The sequence below is a fragment of the Cervus elaphus genome, chromosome X (assembly GCF_910594005.1).
Source record: "Cervus elaphus chromosome X, mCerEla1.1, whole genome shotgun sequence".
In the NCBI taxonomy this organism is placed as follows: domain Eukaryota; kingdom Metazoa; phylum Chordata; class Mammalia; order Artiodactyla; family Cervidae; genus Cervus; species Cervus elaphus.
Window position 1 is genome coordinate 164,107,179 of NC_057848.1, and position 20,357 is coordinate 164,127,535.

A 20,357-nucleotide genomic window follows, 5' to 3' on the forward strand; every position below is an offset into this window, starting at 1 on the left:
TCTGACCACAGCAAGGTGATCTGGGCCGGGCCCCTATTGGATGTGCCAGTCTACATGCCAAAGGAGTAGAGCTGGGTAAGCACGTCATCCCATGTGTTGAAGATATTCACTGGGGACATAAATTCTGCTTACTGGTCCCACTATTTACACCAATCAGAGGGAAAGCTGAAGCAAAGAAATGGTCATTTACAAATTCACTTTGAGTTTAGAAGATGTATTCCAGGAAAGAGAGACACAGAAAATAGCATTGTTTTTATTGAAACTAAGTAAGTAGACACAACATAATTCAATCAGCTTAAAAATGCACTAAGGCTTTGTCCCAAATGAACATCTGGAGGAATCTGGTTTAAGCATAAGAGAAGCAGAAGCTTAAAAAGTGTCTCTCCAATTACTAACAAAGAAAGAAAGGAAAAAAAAAAAGATTTAACTGGTGTGTTGAAGAGTCTAATTTCATTGGGTTGTAAATATGACTTCCCCAAGTTACTGCTTTTAATCTTAATCTATTGAAACCCCTTTTCCCAATGGATATCAAGCCCCTTAACATCACCTTGCTAGATTTTATGTAATGATGGAAGACAATAAACATGTTGGCCCCAAACCAGCCCAGAGTCAGACAAAAAGACAGTGACGGGCTGTACCAAATTCCAGGAAGCACCTTCCAGTTAGGCAGCCAAGGTAGGAAAATCAAAGAAAGGGAAGGAAAACAAAGTCCTTAACAAAAAAGGCACAAAGGGAAAGCAAAATAAAACACAAAATTTAGGAATCAAAGTTACGTTACTGTTTTCCACAACAAATAAAGAGAAAAGGACAAGACCAGAGTAAAAACTCTCTCCTGGTTCTTTCCAGTAAGATGGGAAATGATTTATTTGAAATGGCCAAAAATAACATTTTACAGAAAAGGAACCATAATATTACACAACCAAGTGTAGCTATAAAAATCTCAAACATTCAGGCAATGCTTTATTTAAATCACCAAAAATAAGGTTTTATAGAAAAGGAACTGTAACAAGCAAATGTATAGCTGCAAATTTTCTTTTGCCATCAATATCGACTCCCTCTAAAATATTCGGGGACTACTTTGCAGTTTCCAAGCAAAACTAGAATTTGTGGGACAGAGTTGCTCAACCTTATCACAAGAATGAAAACAGTTTGCAAAACAATTTTGTTCAATGCTAACAAATAACTAAAAGACGTGGTTACTGCTAACAAGTACCTCCGTCTACTGAAACAGCCCAATCTAAGCACATGTTCATGAACAATTAATTGTTAACACAGCCGCTGTTTTCCTGCCAACACAAACCATGTGTACGGTGGCAAGGGTTAGATGTTGTAGGCCATCAAGGCACCGAGGAAGTAACCCTTAACAGAAATAACTACAATAGGTAAGCAACTCAAACGAATGGGCCCACCTCTGCCAAAGCCCCCCAGGGTGGGTGTCACATTTGCTTTCTGCATAAAGAAGGCCCACTGACTCCCTAGTTCTTTACTGGGAACCGAGAACTAGATAGAGAAGCTGTTCTTCTAGGACCATCGAAACCTTAATAAATCGCCCTGGGATTCTTCGTGCTGTAGTGCGCCTCACAGGCAGCAACATAGGCAGACTCTGGGAAGAAGTCATCATGGTACTCTGCTAAAAACCTGGAAAAAAAAATAGCCCCTATGATCACCACAGTAAAGACTAAATACCAGGAAGCAAAACAGGAATTTCCACATCTGCAACAGTTCACTCTTTTTGTATTAGGTAGAAAAAAATATATAATCTTGATTTCTATATACTGATTATGTTCATTGCACATACCCAGCTTCTATGTTAATGACTATTTCATTGGAATCCTTTCACTAGCAAGTGTACAAATTTCTATTTCTATAGCTTCTAAACTCCACTAGGTAGCAGTCTTGATTATCTAAACACTTCCATTCAAAAAGGCCTCCGAGTATTTCTACATTTTCCTGTTCTAAAAAACAAACTATAAAAAATAAATTATTAACTCAATAAATGTCACCTGAGAAATGCACAGTACTTACACAGGCTAAGTTAAAACAGAACTGAATGGTTTAATCAGTAAAGAGCATTTTGAGTTCTACTTTGCCGTTGCCAAAAGATGCTGCAAGTTCCAGCTTAGTACTAAAAACTTAAGACTGATTTATGCCTAACTATGGATTGATATTGAAATATAGCCAGGCACTGAAGAATCTGCAACACAGACACTATCTTGACTCTGAAGTATCAAATATTTCACCATGAAGGGCTAAAACAGGCTCACATGGGCCACATTAACTAGTATGCTAAGTAACTAGCTTCCTGTTTGTTTCCCTGGCCTCCTCCCAACTGTCCTAATTCCTAAAAAGGCAAGGATAAACCTCTGCAATACCTTCTTCAGTAAATACCAAGTCAAATTCATTTGAGGTAACTCTTTCTTCTTTGTACTATTTTTATAGCAACTCTTGATCCACTGATTCTATAGTTGACATGTTTGGATACATTTTCATAACCCATTACAGCCGAACAGTATGGGGGTTGGGGTGCCAACCTTCTACAGAGTTGAAAATCCTTGTATAAGGATTTTATTAGTTGGGCCCTCCGTATTCACTATTCTTCCAAATTCGCAGATGCAAGCTGCCACATGGATCATGTAGTGCTAAGTATTTACTATTTTAAAAAATCCACGTATAAATGGATTTGTGCAGTTCAAACCCATGTTGTTCAAGGGTCAGCTGTACTATTTTATTTGTAAATCTTTGTAAGTAACTTCCCAAAACCCTAATTTTTATTTTGTTTTGGGCATATATCAGAATTAGAAGGCTCACCTGTGCTAACTAGTGGCTGTCTCATTTGGCATTATTTCATTTTGGTGTAACAAAATGTTTCTACAAAACAGAGCTGTAGGTTTGTTTGAGGGGAAGGCTGAAGGAGATTAGGGCATTTTTGAAACTTGTTTCTAATAAAATGTTTTAAAGTTGAATTCCACTCATTTGATGCATTATTCAAAATACCCAGACAGAAGTATCTTTTACAAACTCTAAGACTCATTTCTCTGGCTGGAGTGTTCTCCACTCCAGTAAATCCTACTTGACTAGCTCTTGCAGGTTGGGACCTAAATACAAGGAAAAAGTATCCTCTTGAAGAGAAAGAAGAAACAAGGTCAGGTAGATGGGACACACTGGGTGAGGCAGAGTGGCAACCAGCCTGGAACACCAGGAGAAACCAGTCAATAGACATCTAGGTGTGAGAACTGGGCCACAGGCGTAAAGGAGGCTGGGGTCTACGGCCCCAGGTAAGCGGAGGGCACAGCCTCAGGGCGAATGACCCAACCATGTAACCAAATGGCCCTGTCAGGTGAAGGAAACGCTACCTTTCTCCAATTTCACAAACTGTCAGCACAGACTATTCACCATTTCTCTTAACTCCAAAGTAGACATCAAAACCAGACCTACAAATGTATGTACATGGAACAAAGAAAAGTCACATGCTTAAGGTACTCCTGAATAAAATACATAAAATTAAATAGTTATCAATCTCAATCACTTCTTTAGAAAATTAATTTTCTACTCACATGGCTATCCAACTGGATTCTTCCGGTGACACAAAAAAATTTTACCTCCAAACCCTTTGCTTAGAAACCAGATAAACTATGAAAAAATGAAATAGCTCCAACTCCCCATATTACAATTACTATTAGAACCAACCACAGTTAGGTAACACTGTTACCATTCAAAATACCAGAGCTAGCTTATACGTCTGCTGGAGACAAGTTCAGAAAAGCCATATACACGGTGGCAGAGTAAGTTTTGACAAAGTAATAACAATACCTCAGAAAGAGATCAAAGTGCTTCAGTAAAGCCTTCAGATTCTTCTCAGAAAAGGACATCTTTCCAAGGATTTCTGGAAGTTTCACTGCATTAAAAAGAAAAGCAAAATCATTTACAATTGGCACAATCTGGCGATCAGTAGGACACACTCAGGGATCCTCTGGGTCCCTGTGACGTTATTCAAACTGAAATTAACATCTATGCTGCCAAACAAAACCAAAACTCTTACTGAACCCAGAGTAGTAAGTACAAATATTACAAACACAATTTATATGAAATTTAAGATTGTTTTTAAGAGATCAACATTCAATTACTTTTCTTAGACCCCCAAATTGCCACAAGATGTACCTAAGCCTACAGGTGTTAAAATTAAAGTGGAAAATAAAAAAGGTAAGAAGAAAGCAGAGACCAGGATTTCTTACCAAACAAACGCAGCAAGTGTTGTGCCCCATAAATGTAAGAGGGAGGAGGTGGTTGGTCACCTGGAGGGTAACTATCGGGTACAAGTTTCCAGGAGAGGACCTGGGAAAAGCACAGTGAATGTTTTGCTGTTATATCTTCACACCCCATTACCCACAGACCTGTACATTTGGAACTCCAGCAGAAATACACACACTTGGACATTCCTAGGCCGGCAGAAAGACAAAGCTCGTCAAGGGTCTCATTTCTACCCTGGAGCTTCCCATCCATTTGGCACCTCTGGAGCTGCCTCACAGCTGGACCAGAAAACGGGAAGAAACCAAAGAGGGAACAGAACAATGAAAAGAAAGCAATGTGGAGGTTCTAAAGCCATCTTCTCTTCCTTGGCAACATGGAGACAGTTCTAATCACCTAAAATTATGACAGACTGTGTGCAGATGAAAAAAATATGCCACTGTATCAAATAAACACAAACTCATAAAAATAAACAAGGAGGACTTAAAATTGGGGAAATATTCGATTTTCTAATTTTCAATAGCTTCTACCTGTAAATTAGCTGTAACTGTTTTGTCATTCAGCCCCTTCTGCTTTACTGGAAATTCTGCTGTTTTAGACATGAAGCAATAAAAGATGTTTTGAGAAATGCTACCACTGTGTCAAGATTCTCGAAGTTTCTGCTATGTTACAGTCACTCTGGAAACTAATTTCACCCACTGAATCAAGTGAAAATAAGACTTCAGCCCTGGCAACTGACTGCTTTTCCTTCACTTTGAATTCCAGAAGTGTGGGTGAATTTGGGGCTTTTGTTAAAGTAACAGTTGAATTTCAAAACTCTCTGATGAGCTTCCAGAGACATATTTCAGCAAATTATAGGTCTATTCTACCTAGTTGCTGCTTTGCTTTTTGGATCTGCCAAGTTTAATCTGGAAATAGTCTGGTCAAAGGAAGCCCTCTATAAAACAAAGCAGAAGGATGCCAAAATGAGCCCAGAAAGGCTGATGTAGTCAATTTAATCAAATGAAATTTTAGAAATTAACAAGCACCACCATGGTTCCATCCGTCTCCATGCCGAAGGCCCAGGCCTCACCAGCCCCACGCCTGTGTGGTATACAAGCCCCAGGGCAGGAGTAAGTTCCCGCCCCTTTCTACCACCCCTAGCACCTGACTCCGCGGTGCACACAGCTACAGTGCAGGAACTGTTCTGACAGTGACACTCAAAGTGAACATGGGGGCATCCACCGTCACTGGAGGCGTGAAGGGCACACTCATGTGCAAAAGCAGATCCTGTGGTTAGTCAGCGAGCCTGGCTACTTCCCTCCCTCGATTCTGCTGCTCAGTGTAGTCAATCAGCTCTCTCAAAGATGCATTACGGGGGGAAATAACAGGTTTCCAGTGGAGGAAGTCTCAACTAGGGTGTGCACAGGAACCGCCTGTGATCGCAACCAGGACTACGCCAGTCCAGACCCTCCCTGGTGCGGCTGGGCAGCAAACGGCGTTGGGAGAGTGAGTCTCAGGTGATCAGGATGCAGGGCCCTGGGGAAAACATGCTGCCACGGAGGCTTTATGCAGACGGAATGCACTCAAGGTCTCATCATGAGAGCCTGTCCAACTCCAACCACTTTTTCTCTAGAGCTTGTAGCTATAACTATCACCACTAGATGGCGGCATTGCACCAGTGACCAGAGTGGGAATAGCTGTGCCTCAATATTCAGATGTCTTCCAGGGATCCCCAACTTTTTGGCACCAGGCACCAGTTTTGTGGAAAACAATTTTTCCACGGACCCGTGGCGGGGGACAGTTTGGGGATGATTCAAGTGCATTAGATCTATTGTGGGCTGTATTTCTATTATTACATCAGCTCCAGCTCAGCTCATCCGGCCTAAGATCCCGGAGGTTGGGGACCGCTGTAAGAAACAGGATTCTTCTTGAATAAAAACACCTGCAGGGCTTTCTAGGCTGGAAAAAAGGAAAATTAGGGACTGCTTACACTAGGAATTTCCTAACCTTCCCTCAACATCACTGGAACACGAACTGGGTTTTCTAGCAGAGGTCAGTCAACTTATAACCCTTGAGCCAAAGCAACCCCCCTCATGCTAAAAACAACTGTTTTTAAATGTTTTTTTTAATTAAATGAATACTACTTCAAGACATATAAAAATCACATGAAATTTGATTACTAGCATACATGAATATTCATTGGAGGGACTGATGCTGAAGCTCCAATACTTTGGCCACCTGATGCCAAGAACTGACTCATTGGAAAAGACCCTGATACTACAAAAATTGAAGGCGGCAGGAGAAGGGAATGACAGAGGGTGAGATGGTTGGATGGCATCACTGACTCAATGGACATGAGTTAGAGTAAGCTCCAGGAGTTGGTGATGGACAGGGAAGCCTGGCACGCTGTAGTCCACGGGGTCACAAAGAGTCGGACACGACTGAGTGACTGAGCTGAGACTGAGCACACGTGAATGACTTTTGGGGCCACCCAGCACACTCATTTGTGAACTATTCACACCACTTTCACAAGCTAATGCACAACCCTGAAAATATTTACAATCTGACCCTTTATAAGAAAAGTTTGCTGACCCCTGTCACCAAACATTCTGTCTTGTAAAGCCATCCTCCCCTATGCACAGAAACAAGGAAAGCCCACTTGCTAGGCAAGATTCATACAATACCCCAGTGGACTAAGACATCTCCTGAACTCCTGAAATACTATGTATCTCAGTTAACTGGCCTTCAAAATAGTTTCAAACTGAAGCTTTCCTATCCGTAAAAGGGAACTCTGGTGGCAAGGTTATTCTCAAGAACCTAAGGTAATTTAGATCAAGCACCGGGCACAATGCTAGCATACAGCATACCCTCAAACGGATGGCTATTAATACTACTGTTAAAGATGGGCTTTATATTTTTAAATGGTTGAGAAAAGACCAAAAGTAGAATAATATCACATAAACGAAAAACTATCTGATATCCAAATGCCAGTGTCCATAAACATGGTTTTATTGGAACACAGTACACTCATTCATTTATACAGTGTCTGGGACTGCTTTGAAGCTGGGGAGTCTTGACAGTGACTATGTAGCCCACAAGGTTTGAAATATTTACTCTCTGGCCTTTTGCAGAAAAACTGTACTGACAAATGTTCTATAAAATAACAATATTCCTATTTCGATACTTGGACTTCTTTGAAATAAAAGAGGAATGGAAGTGCAGGGCTATAATCCTCATTTTAGGAACCACAAATACAGTGTTACATATCATACAAACAATTCTGTTAATATTCCCAGCAAGAGTAACATAATGTTTCTTCTATGAAAATGGGATTTCCTCTTGTAAGACTTTTTAAGAAAACACAAAAGGAAGGGTTCAATGGGGGTGAACAACAAATACTAATGCTTTACCTCATTTATTTCATTAGTTCTTCTGCCTTCAAAACCAGCAAACACTGCACTCCCTTCCTTGCTAGGGGTCAGAGGAACAGGTGAGGACGATCTGCTATGAACAGGTGTCTCTTTAAAAGGAAAAGACTTTAATTAGTTGCTAATTATTAATTATCCACTAATTAATCATACAGCTACTGAATTAAACATTGCTGGAAGACCTTTACAAACAGCAGAGAAGTTATTAATTTTTACCAATAAGACTTCCCTGTCAAGGACAATACCTGGGATGTTATTTGATGGAAAAAAGGAAAGAAGAGGAATCAAGTTCGGAGATATCCCTAGAGGCTCAGACAGAATTCACCTGCAATGCAGGAGACCTGGGTTAGATCCCTGAGTTGGGACAATGCCTTGGAGAAGTGAATGGCAACCCACTCCAGTTTTCTTGCCCGGGAATTCCCATGGACAGAGGAGCCTGGCGGGCTACAGTCCAGGGGGTCGCAAAGAGTTGGACACAACTGGGCGACTAACACTTTCATTTTCACACTTCACTGAGATAAACTACGTACAACATAATGAAACTTGAAAACGTTGTATGTTAAGTGAAAGGAGCCATGGACAAAAGGCCACACATTTTATGATTCCACTGATGAATTCATGCCCAGAAGAGGCAGATCCATAGGTACAGGATGTTAACTAGTTCAGGGCTGGAGGGAGGGACTGCCAACAGACAGGTGAGCCAGCGTTAAACTGGTCAGTACCAGGAATCCTGATTGTAGAGCTGAAGGCGCGGGGGTGGGGGTGGTGGGGGTCCCATCTCCTGCTGGACTGGGTTCAAGAGCACAGTGCCTGACCCAGACCAAGCACAGAGTCAGCATCAGCTCTCCCCAGCGTGCCCTTCCTGCAGGCAGTAAACCTACTCTTTTCCAGGTGCAGGAACAGCTTGGGCATGCTGGCAGATGTGTCCTGCTGCCGGCGCTTGGGCTGGGGCGAGGCGCTGCTCTCAGACAGCCTGTCGCAGTTGGCAGAGTGGCGCGTGGACCGCCTCAGAGACTGCAAGGCTTCCGGCTCGCCTTTGCGCCTTTTGGGGGTGGTTGGTTCGCCTGAGTTTGGCTGACTCTCTGTGGACTGTGGTGTGGATGGATTCAGCAAAGGTGGGCTTGGAGAGAGCTCCTCCTGGTTCCTACAGAAGGAAGGGGAATGTGTCACACGTGCCCGGCCCACAGAATCTCTGCAAAGCCTGGAGGGGTTCCTCAATGTCCTTCAGACAGAGAACACAGCCTCCACTCCAGGAGGCTTAGAAACTTTCACTTCCAGACGTGCCAAAACAAATACTTTCTTAAAAGGTACCTAAACGTTATTATACCATTTTCACCCTTTAACTCTTCAAGGCACACTGGCATTAAAGGCTGTGATACCCTTTGTCCTTGTTTTATATCAGTGGTTCACAACTCAGGGGTGATTCCACTCTGGAGGGAACACGGACACCTTCTGGAGTCAGTTTTGATGGTTAAAACTGGCAAAGTGCCATTGGCATCCAGTGGGTGGAGGCCAGGGATGCTGCCCGCCGTCCTACAGCACATAGTTCGGCCTCTGCCACCAACGGTGATGCAGTTAAAAACATCAGTCAAGCCAAGGCTGAGAAACCATGGTGGCGAGACTAAGAATACAACATCATCTCGTCACAGTGTAATTACTGATAGGGCTAGAATGCCACAAACTTTGGCCACATTTTGTGGAAACATGCGGTCCACTCTAGACACTGGGAACCTTGAGGTTTGGAGGAGGGCGTGGGGACATCAACATAGGTCCCCACTGAGTCACACAGGCCACCCAAATGGGGTGGAACCAACAGGGAAAGAAGGTAGCCAAAGAAGAGATAGTCATAAGGCAGACAGAGAGTTACCAGACAGGACCTGAGGAGGAAGGGGAGCAAGGGGGTGAGGGGAAAGGAGGGCAATGCTTGGTGCGGCAAGTGGGAAGCTGTTAGTGACTTTGGGGAGCAGAGGGAGGCGGGAGACCAAGATAGATGGGAAACAGGCAAGAGGAGATGCAGGGGTGGAAATCATGAAAACAGACCACTCTCCTGGGAAGATGGGCCTGAGGCAGATAAGGAAGTAGCTTACACAGATAGGCATGGACTCAGGTGCGGGGGGACTTTTGTTGAACCCCAAGAATGGAGATTTGGAAATGCTTGGTCACCGAGGGAAGACAGTGGTGACACAGCAGAGTGGGAAAGAGACTAACCTTTACTTGAAGGCCTAAGGCAGCTGGCCCTTCACGCACTTCCTCATTTAATAACCACCTACAGGAGCAAATGTTCTTTCCATTGTTCACAGGAAAAGCAAGAGACTCAGATGACACCTCACCAAGTCACAAAATCAAACCCACACCCAACCTTCTCAGGCCATTCTCTCTTCACCCCACTGTCTTTGGAAAGAAGGGCACTGGCTACACTAAAGCCAATTTCTCTATATTGAAATCTTCACTTGGTAAAAACTTACAGAGACATTTGAAAGTGAATGATGACTCAAGCTTACCCAAGAAAAAAGAAAACCACCAGGACCGTCAGTGGTTTGCAATCTACTCCCTCCTCCAAACATGTTGGCCTCATAGCATCCAACAGAAATCTTTAAAAACAGATCTAGCTATTTGATTTCTGATAGCTGACGGTTGAACTGCAAGCTAACTTACCTATTAGTGTTTGTGGTACTTTCCTTAATCGGAAGAAAAAATTTGGACGAAGTCACCTTTTTATACTGAACTTGTTCATATGGATAGAGCAAAACCAATGGGAGAGTGTAATCAAAGGTTATTCTTAATCCATCCACCATCTCCTTACAAAGGTCAACGCTGAAAGGATTAAAGAGATTAGAGATGCAATAAAATAACAGAACTTTTCAAAATGTCACAATGAAGGTGCACATTTCTAATCAGGAAGAGTTTTAAACACTATATATTACACCTAAGTGTGCAAAACACAAAGTCTGTAGGTGCTAACAATAAAGAATTAAATGGGAGCACAGACCTAGAATATAGAGTGCAGTAAGCAAGTGATTTTAACTTACACTTGAACACAAGTGAATATGCTCAGTTTCACAAAAGGAGTCCAAGCAGTCTGTGCTAGGGAAAGTAGACACACCCCAGTCACCCGCAGCTGAAGGGGGCGGTCATGATGAACTAACACACCTGTTTAAACTGGAACAATCTACTTGTCTGACTCCACTCCTGCTGGGTCACGTTCCCAAGGCAAGCTATGGGGATAATTACTCAGATTAGGGTAAAGACCTGTTTGTAAACAAGTTTCAACAAAATTCTCATTCCCCATTCTGGTACTTCTCAAAGCAAAAAAAAAAAAAAAAAGAGTTTGCTCCCTAAATTACATCATTGAAAACTTCTTCTAGTGTTGAGGCAGTGCATGTCCTCAATGGATTCATATATCACAATCCTAAAGAGTTACTGAACATTCCAAAAAAAGGACAGTATTTTGAAACTTAACTGGTTACTGTATGAATTAAGTATAACAGTATGTGAATTCATAGTAACTCAAACAGAGACAGTGTTACCTGTTCTAAACGGAAATTTCTTCTCTAATAGCCAGAGTGAACCATGAAATGCCAACCCTCCCTCCCCTACTTACTTCTTTTCTGCTGGGATATAATGCACATTCATGTTGGCATGTGGCATAGCATGATGGTGACGAGGCCTCTCATTGGCTGAAAAGGCTGCATTGATAGCAAAATGCTTCACGTACGATTCCAAAATTGTTATGATGTTGGTCTGGCATGGAAGTTTCACTAACTGTTAACAAAAACATAAATATTTGATGTATACATTCCATTGGATAAACCATATATTCCAAGAAACAGTGGTCTTGTGTATGTCATGTTTGAAACTCAAAAATAAAGTCAATTGTGTATGAAGATAATTCTTTAGGTAAATGTGCTTTGAAACTCTCTGACTTTTCTTCTACTGATCATATCCTCATGTAGATTATAATGGTAATTTAAAGCTAATTAATAACTAATTTTAAAAATAAATGCAAGCAATGATTCTCAGCTTAGGGACCCATTAGAACCATTTGGGGAACCTCTAATATATCCACAGCTGCCACCCTAAACGTCACAGATCAGTTTTCACCTTAAGCTTGAAGCCCAGGCATCAGGACTCTGCAAAACTCTCTAGAAGGTTCTAACAGGCAGCCAGGGCTGGAAAAGACTGTGTACACTTCCATCAGGAGAACTTTAAAACCCAACTCAGTACAGAACCTGAGTTTCATTCCTCCAAGGTTCTCAACTTCCTGTGATTGCAGAATATGGCTCTATTACAAACCCATGTTTTATGTATTCTCCTTGTTTACCCGTTTCCTCCGGTTGATATAGTAACAATCATCCTCAAGCTTCTTCTTCAGAACTTCAGGGATTTCTATAGTTATTGTTCTTTCTTCCATTTCCTTTTTTGCGTGCAGCTCTGGTCCTTCCTTCTGCAATATCACAATTCCATTTTAACCACCTAAAACCGAGAGTCTACACCCAAAGAAGGACTAACATAAGCACAGCCTACAATGAAACAAACCAGTTAATCCTTGACATTTACACCAATAATGATGTCACGTGTTCTAATGAGAAATATATTAAAGGTCAAAAGTTAACTTGTTTTAGGGCACTAATGACATTGCAAATATTTATTTCTTTTCTTCCTAATTTAACTTTACCAGTGGGGTTCATGCTAACTTTGTATTCAGGCAAACAGAAGATGCTAAACTCTTGATACACAGCATTTAAAAATCAATCAGCATTATAAAAAGTTCACAATATCATTGGAAAGAAAGAGGTGAAATGATTTGTGGAAACATTTCATGGGTATAAAAAGCCACAGTAAAGTTTTACAATAAAAAGGGTTTTTTCCCCTTGTATATGAAGTACAATTTTATCGTATTTGGTTAAAAAGATGGATTTTTACAAAACATTTCACAACTAGAAAATTTTACCACCAAAATGTACGCCAAAGAGTTTTTACAATAAGAACTGTATACCACTTCAGTCTTTTCTTCAATATCACCCTCTTCACTTATTTCTCCATCCTTTTCTTCACTGTCAGAGGAACTGCTTATTGCTAGGTAAAACAAAAAACAGCAGGCAAACCTGCATTACTCACTTCCTTAACCCTCACATTCACAATTCTTTAGGGTGGCATGGGTGTCCTACTGCTAGTAATAATAAACTACTGTCCAGCATAAAGTTTAAACGCCGAACACAAATATCGGACCTTTCAGAATAGAAATTTATTTTGAAAAAATATAATACCAACCTCAAGGGGTGCAAAAACCACACAAGTAAATGATCTGCAAGTGTTTAGTCACCTAGGATCTCATCGTTCCCTGTCACATTCACAAGTGGAGCGAGGTACCAAGAAGAAAACAGAGAATGGCGCTCTAAGGGGTTACTGAAGACACTGAGAAGGCAGGGGTCATGTGCAAGACCCACCAGGTCTAATTAGGAACTTTCTGACTGCTACTTTAATTATCAAAAACAAATGGGCAAATGTTTTATGAAATGAGCTTACAATGTTCCCTTGTCTACAATTTCAGTGAATCTTTCCCCTCAATCCTGCAGTATAAAAGAACTAGGTAAAACTCCTTTTAACCAGAGACAATAAGTCAAGCCACTCACAGTTTTCATCGTTTTCATCTTTTTCGTCAGCAGGGAGGCTTTTTAAGACAGAGTCCACACCAGGCAACCTGCAGCGCTTCCTCTTTCTTCCTGTGCTTCTCCTGAAATGGATAAATACCACTGAAATGTTGACTGATATGGGTCTTGAGGTTAACAAAACAAAAAAAAATGCAGTAACAATAATTCTTAAGTATCGAAGATATAATTATATTTTAAAACATAAGTGGTAACCTCCATTTCAGAATACTACATGATAATCTCTCTGAAAGCACAGCAGTTATTTCGAATACAATAAAAACACTATTTGCTACTACACTTTAAATATGTTACATGACTTGATAAGCCACGTTTGTCAGATTTTTAAACTTTTCTCTGACAAAAATTCTAAACCTTAAAAGAATAACACACTGAGCAAAATTCATGTTTTTGGTATTCTTACAGGCGAGCTACAGCTTTTTTGGCCAATTTCCGCTGTAATCTCCGATTTTCATCAGTGTCACGAAGGACATGATCCTCTGCTGCCCATCTATCCCAGCTAAAGGAACAAAAGAGGAAAAGAGTGTAAAATTCAGTATTTTAGTTTGACATGAAACAAATGTTAAAAGCACCACACAGGAACAGATGTGTCTCAAAATTACTTACCTTTCAGAAAACTATTTAAATATTTTAAATCACAAAGAGAGAAACCACAACTCATTCAGACACAGAAGCAATGGGAGTCTCCAAAAGCACCCATAGAGACTCCAAATACAGTCGACTCAGAAGTAATCATTTTTCAGAGTAGGCAAGGTTTGACAAAAAAGCAATAACAGGAAATGAAACTTTCCTAGGAGTGTTTCTAAAACTTAACAAAGAAGTTTGCAATGTTCTTGTGCACAGATGATCAATTTTCAGTCCGGTTTAACAAGTACACTCACCTTCTGTTCCAACCATTAAAATGGATCAGATATTCTGGGATCTTTCTGCCTTTTTCGTCTTTCCCAACAATAACATCGACGATCTGAAATCAGAAAATATCGTCCACAAACAATAGAACATACAGAATATCAGAAGCTGGATTAGGAAAACTAGATCATGGGCTTTTTTGTAAAAGAAAGGAAAGAATTCTCTCCTTTTTTAGACGGAGAGCTGGACTGAAACATTTTTCCTTTCAATTCCATTTTTTCCCCTGAGTGGATGCCTCAAAATAGGAAACATCCCTCCAACCACCCCCTGATTGGTCTCTGAGTGTGAGAACGGGTGTAGCTTCTGAAGCCATTAGTCAGCCGAGTTGTCACTAACTGAGAGAGTCCCGGCCTGACAAGCGAGCCTCTGCCGATAGACCTCTGGGAGTTGTAGTCTCCTGGGCTCAGCAGGATCCCAGGGCCAGTTGGGCTCACAGATTCTGCCATCCCGCCTAGCGGTGTCCCCAGGGGGAAATTCGGGGGCAAATGAAGGGGCGTGTCACCCTTGGGGAGACTCAAGGCTGGGAGGGAGGAGGCACGGCAAACACAAACCCCGAGGCAGGGGCAGCGGGGGTGGAGCCCCAAAGTAAAACGTAAAGCCCGGAGGGGCGCTGGGGCCAGCCCCCACCTCCCACCTGCGAGACCCACTCTCTCACGCCACCTAGACCAGAGGAGCTGCTGATGTAGCTCCATTTTCTCCCAACCTCCGAAACTTAGGCGGACAGGCAGGGGACGAGACACGGCCGACTGAAAACCTAAATGCTGCAAGGCCCTGGAGGACACCCGCTCAACCTGGCTCTCGGAGAGTGGGTCCGGGCCTACGGGAGGGGCCGAGCCCACGCCACAACCGGCCCAGGGCAACGGCGTCGCCAGTTGACAGCCAGCACTGCGGTGCTACCTATGGATTAGGACCGGGGCCGCTCGATTAAGGCGTCGCGCGGGAGCCCAAGCGGCCCTAGACCGCACAGGACGGGGAGAGTTAACCTCCAGAGGCCTTGAGCAAGCGGCCTCCTGGACGCGCAGCCCCCGCCGCCCTCAGGTGCACCAACCGACGCCGCGGCTCCTGCAGCGCGACACCGCCAGCGCTAGGTTTCCTACAGCGCCGGCGCGGCCCCCGGCCCAGGGCGGAAGCGGAAGCGTCCCAGCCCCGACTCCCCATCGCGGCGCCCCGCGAGCGCCCCCTGCCGCCCGTGCGGGGCCGCGCAGGCCGAGGAGCCGCGAGCAAGGAGCGCCGAGCCCCGCCACTTCCCCCGCTCCGCGGCGCCGTCAGCACCCGCATCCGCGTTCGCCTCCCGTCCCGGGGTTCCCGGCCCGCGCCTCCTCCCTGCCCCTCCGCGGCGGCACCTTGGCATCGTACAGCACTCGCGCCTTGGTGGGGTCAGGCTCGAAGCACAGCACTTTCTCCCCTGAATGGAATTTAAATTTCATGCCCTCGCTCGCGCTCATTTGCTCATCGTGGCGGAGGGCGAGGCTCCGGGGCGGGCGGAGCGCGCGCGGTGGGGGAGGGGGCTGGGGGCTGGGAGGTGGCGCGCGGCGGCGGGGGTGGCGGGGAGGGAGCGGGGACTGGCGGAGGCTGTGGCCGGCCCGCCCTCGGCCCCGCCTCTGCCCGCCCCGCGCCACCGCTGGACCTCGGAGCGGCCAAGCGCGCGCGCTCCCGATGATCGAGCGCGTCCCTGCGAGTCGCCGCCGGGCTCCCGGGTGGCTGCGAGTCCGGCAGCCCGCGGCCCCTCCAGCCCTCCTGGGAAAGGCGGCCGCAGCGGGCTGCGCCCACGAGGTCAACGTGCCGGACGCTCCCTCCCGGCTCCGGGGACCGGAGAACCTGGGGTGGGCACTGGCGGCGGGGAAGCTCCCTGGCTGCGCCGCCTTGGCCACGTTAGCAGAACGCGGTGGCTACCGCGGGCAGGACGTCGGGCCGGAGTCGGGTCTAGAGGGGCAGTTGCCTTGATTCGGGGTCGGGGAGGGGGGGGTGTGAAGCGTGGTGGAAGCGAGATGCAAGCACCGGGGTTAGAGCGGGGCCAGGACGAGCAGGTGGCAGCTCTGGAGCACGCCGGTGACAGCGGGCGAGCAGTGGGCGGCAAGGCTGATGGGTCTTTACCAGGGTCGTTAACATCTCCCGTCTCAGCTTCCCCCTGTGGTTTTCCAACACCCACAACTGGCAGAGATGCTCCCTGGAGGTCTGTCTTCTCCAACACATTGATAACTCCCTACAGCTGAGAGTTGTTCTAAGGCCGATACTAGCAAGTACCGACAGAGAGGGGAGGCTCAGGACGCATGGCGGATGCTGGGAAGAGAAGGGTGCTTCTTGAAGGGCAGACCTCTACAAACAGGGAAGATGGTGCTGGGTTTGTTTTCTTTTGAGGAGTGGAAAGCCTTTAGGCAGTGTAGCAGACTCATCTGTAAACTGACTCTGAGGTGGTGGTGAACTACCAGTCCTCCACACTCTGGGCTCTGTTCTTGCTTCCAGAAACGCACACTTGCCTCCTCCTTCACTGGGTTCCTGGTGCACAGCCTTCACGTTTGAGTTTGGACACAGGCAAGAGCAAACCCCTCCGGCTTCCCTAGACGATGATACACCCATCCAGGGATTCCCTCTCAGCCCTCTACTTACCCATTTCTTGCATTTACTGCCCTGCAGTGGAAGGACTGTTTACTTGGTCAATGTCTTTAAAATGCTCCACTCCTGAAGTTTGGGAAGGCAGGGCTGCAGGGAATCTCATCCAGCTCATCGGTACATACTCCTGCTTGGGTGTTCAGTTGGGTCTGACTGCGACCCTGTGGACTGTAGCCTGCCAGGCTTTTCTGTCCATGGGATTTTCCTGGCAAGAATACTGGAGTGGGTTGCCATTTCCTCCAGGGGATCTTCCTGACCCAGGGATGGAACCTGCACCCTACATTTCAGGCAGATGCTTTACCGCTAAGCCATCGGGGAAGCCAGGCCTGCCAATGCATACTCTTGGCACATAATTAATTGATTGACTAGATTACAGACTTATGAAATAGAGAAGGAAATGGCAACCCACTCCAGTATTCCTGCCTGGAGAATCCCATGGACAGAGGAGCCCGGAGGGCTACAGTCCACGGGGTCGCAAAGAGTCACACACAGCTTAGCAACTAAACAACAACAACAGTTGTTGGGATAATACAGTGGAGAAGCCAGAACTGGAGCTATGATTCCTCTTCAGGTTGTGGTTTATCTGGGATGAGATCTTGACGATGGTGTTCCCCATAAATGGCAGGGGGACCTCTGGGCACAAATAATTGCATGTCATACTTAAGCCATAATTTAGTACTAATGTTTTTCGTTTTCTTGCTGGTAAATGGAGATTTCCTCTCCAGGCTCTAAGTTTTCAGAGCAAAACTTGGATGCTTTCTTTTATTTGTTTCCATTTCTACCCCTTATGTCCTTGAGCAATGCCTTTTTCCCTGTCTTCCTAAAAAAGTCCAAGAATGCACAAGGCTTCAGGATCCTAAAAGTTACAAATCCCACTAATGGGAGCACCCCCTGGCAGCCCTCATCCAGATTAGGACCCCTAGAGAGGTCTTCCTCTTGGGTTAAAGTCAAAGAACGTGGTGGGCTCTGGGATCTGGTCCCACACTTGTCAGTTCCTAATTTGTGTGTAACCTTGGACAACTGATTAGTCTCTCTGGGATGCAGTTTTCATAAAGTGACAATAATAGTGGCTTCTACCTCAGGGTTGTTTTAGGAATAAATCAGTCTATTCAGTGTATATGTCTTTGTGTAGTGCATAAGAAGTGATGGGTCAATGCTTGCTATTAATATCAGGCACTTCTTGAACACTTCTCCTTGTCCCCAATTCATTCAACAAATATTTATTGAGCCTCCTGGGTGCTGGATACCAGACCCACAAAGTTAAGATACAGATATGACCCCTGGCCTCAAAGAGGATACATTTCCGGAGGAGCAGAGCAGCATGCAAGCAAATACAAGCCTCGTGGGTACTCTGGTAAAGTTGCCCTGGAAGTGGACAGATACAAGGGCTTACCTCTCTCTAGGAGGAGGGGAGTGTCAGAAAAAGCTCCAGACTGGAAGTTCTCTTGTTAAATGATAAACTAAAGACAATTAAACATTTTAAGAGCAGAAACCTATTGGAATCTGGCAGCACCAAACCAGGTGTGGTTAGGAGAGCTACACTGTCAGGAGCTCCCCGAGAGGCTTTCACGGAGAAAAGGCAGAAGTAACGAGAGTGCTGATTGGCTACAGCATAAACCAGTTGGCTGTTTCTGATTGGTTGTCCTTAGCATCTTGATTTCATAACAGTGAGGAACTTACTTACAGGCTTAGATTTTGGTTTACTTACCTAGGCTGCCAAGGCATTAGGGCCACCTCAGTCTAATGGCCTCTCTGTTAAATTGATTAAACTTATTAACCCTTTTGGTTATCCTCTCATGCAGGAGAGATTGACAATTTGGTATTAGTGCCACTCAGTCACTAACAGTTAAGTTGTTCTTGTCTCATTGTGAAACTCACAGGTTTTGATGTCAGATCCGTGAAAGATCTGTTTTTGATGTTCATCTCGTTTTTCATCTTGTTTCTGTTTCTCTAAGTGCAGTGAGACCACCAGATACACTGCTGATGGCCGTGAACATGCATTTAAGACCATTGAGAGAACACAGCTCATCAGGGGCTCTGCAGTGCTGACTCTAGGAGGGTAACACCAAGAGCCTGAAGTATACACTTTAACCAGGGCCCCCATGAATCAAACCAATTGGTATCAAATATATCAAAGAATGTACCGGAAGGAGCATCAACCTGTTTTAGCCAGGTGGCTTGGTTAATTTATTGCATTTGCTCTAATACCAGAGGTGTTGATCCAGGTACAGCAGGAGATATTTGCTATGGCACAGACTCCTCCTTGTTCAGCCAACAAGTAATCTATGGCAATTATAGCATCTAAACCACCTTAGCGAGATAGTCTTGGGACTTTATTGTGTCACTATGGCCTTAGCCCCAGATATATCGATAGTGCTCAAAGTTAAGGGGCATTGTCTTCCTAGAGTTAACAGAGGGGAAATGAAAGTAGCAGGAAGGCAAAGGGATAAAGATTTCATGTTGGGGATGAAGATCTTGATCCATGATCTTCGGAGAGCTGTCTCCCTCAAGATGCCATCTGCTTCTGGGGAGGAACCTCCCTAGTAAATTTAACATCTCCAGCTGGTGTGCAGTTCCAAGGGTCTGGAAAAACCCTTTTTAAGCAGGGGATGTGTACCCAGGTTGAGTTCCCTGAACTTTGGCTGCCATCTGGGTAGTGAGGACTTGGTATCATCCCTTCCAAGGAGGTTCAAGGGTTGTCATTGTTCTCAGTGATTCCAAATCAAAAGAGTGGGCGAAAACTGGAAACACTAGTTTGGAGAGTCATAGCAGAAATTTGAGGAAACTAAAGGAATTCAGGATCCGGTTCAGGTTACAGGTACAGTTGTTTCCTCTCACCTTTATTATTTCTATGTAGTTTTAATTACATATATTTATTTAAATTCTTGACCCTTAGAATCCTTTATTCCTAGTGAAAACTAAGAAGTAAGCAGTGTGGACTATTATCCTAGCATTCTGTAGATTGGCATGTTTATAAATACCTTTCACAATTGCTAGAAGTATATTCTACCTCTTCGTAATTTTTCAGTGTGGCACAAAACATGTTTACTGGTTAGAAGTGAGTATCTTTAGTTCCTCTACCAAAGAAAGCCAAAAGTGAATAAACCTGTGTTCAATAATTAATATTTCAGTATTTTATCTTACTGAAATATCTTACTAAAATACTGAAATATCTATCTTACTTGGAAATGATCTAGATGTTTAATGACTCATTTAACTTATCTCATACAACTTTAAGGTTTTAAGTTACCAAGACGACTTTGGAAACTAATCTTAAGTAAACATATTGTAAGGTATGATTATTGTTGAAAAGTACATTTTAAAACTTTTACTTACATCTCAATTTACCTGTTTGCAACAATTATGTTTAGATTACCCATGAAAATTTCATGAGACATTGAACAGCCAGCCATCATCTTAAGTTACCATTCTTGCTGACAAAACAGAGATTACATAACTTTACTTTACATTTACATAATTTAACATTAGTTAACTCTGGTAGAATAAAAATGTT

At 44.1% G+C, this 20,357-nt stretch overlaps 1 protein-coding gene across 4 annotated transcripts; it reads right to left on the reverse strand.

Moving 5' to 3' along the window:
• Nucleotides 1-836: 836 nt before the first annotated feature.
• Nucleotides 837-15,772, reverse strand: MSL3 (MSL complex subunit 3). 4 transcript variants are annotated; one of them, XM_043896498.1, is made up of 13 exons: nucleotides 15,577-15,772; nucleotides 14,206-14,288; nucleotides 13,728-13,823; nucleotides 13,289-13,389; nucleotides 12,652-12,731; nucleotides 11,977-12,099; nucleotides 11,257-11,417; nucleotides 10,311-10,469; nucleotides 8,537-8,799; nucleotides 7,638-7,747; nucleotides 4,233-4,332; nucleotides 3,811-3,895; nucleotides 837-1,638 (listed from the first exon to the last, which is right to left on the reverse strand). In XM_043896498.1, the coding sequence occupies exons 1-13, from the start codon at nucleotides 15,676-15,678 to the stop codon at nucleotides 1,539-1,541; spliced, it is 1,563 nt and encodes a 520-aa protein (XP_043752433.1). In that variant the 5' UTR covers nucleotides 15,679-15,772; the 3' UTR covers nucleotides 837-1,538. The 4 variants fall into 4 exon arrangements, with proteins under 4 accessions (XP_043752433.1, XP_043752436.1, XP_043752437.1 ...); XM_043896501.1 differs by lacking the exons at nucleotides 12,652-12,731; nucleotides 15,577-15,772 and adding an exon at nucleotides 15,217-15,354; XM_043896502.1 differs by lacking the exons at nucleotides 12,652-12,731; nucleotides 15,577-15,772 and adding an exon at nucleotides 15,282-15,351.
• Between the last annotated feature and the right edge of the window lie 4,585 nt (nucleotides 15,773-20,357).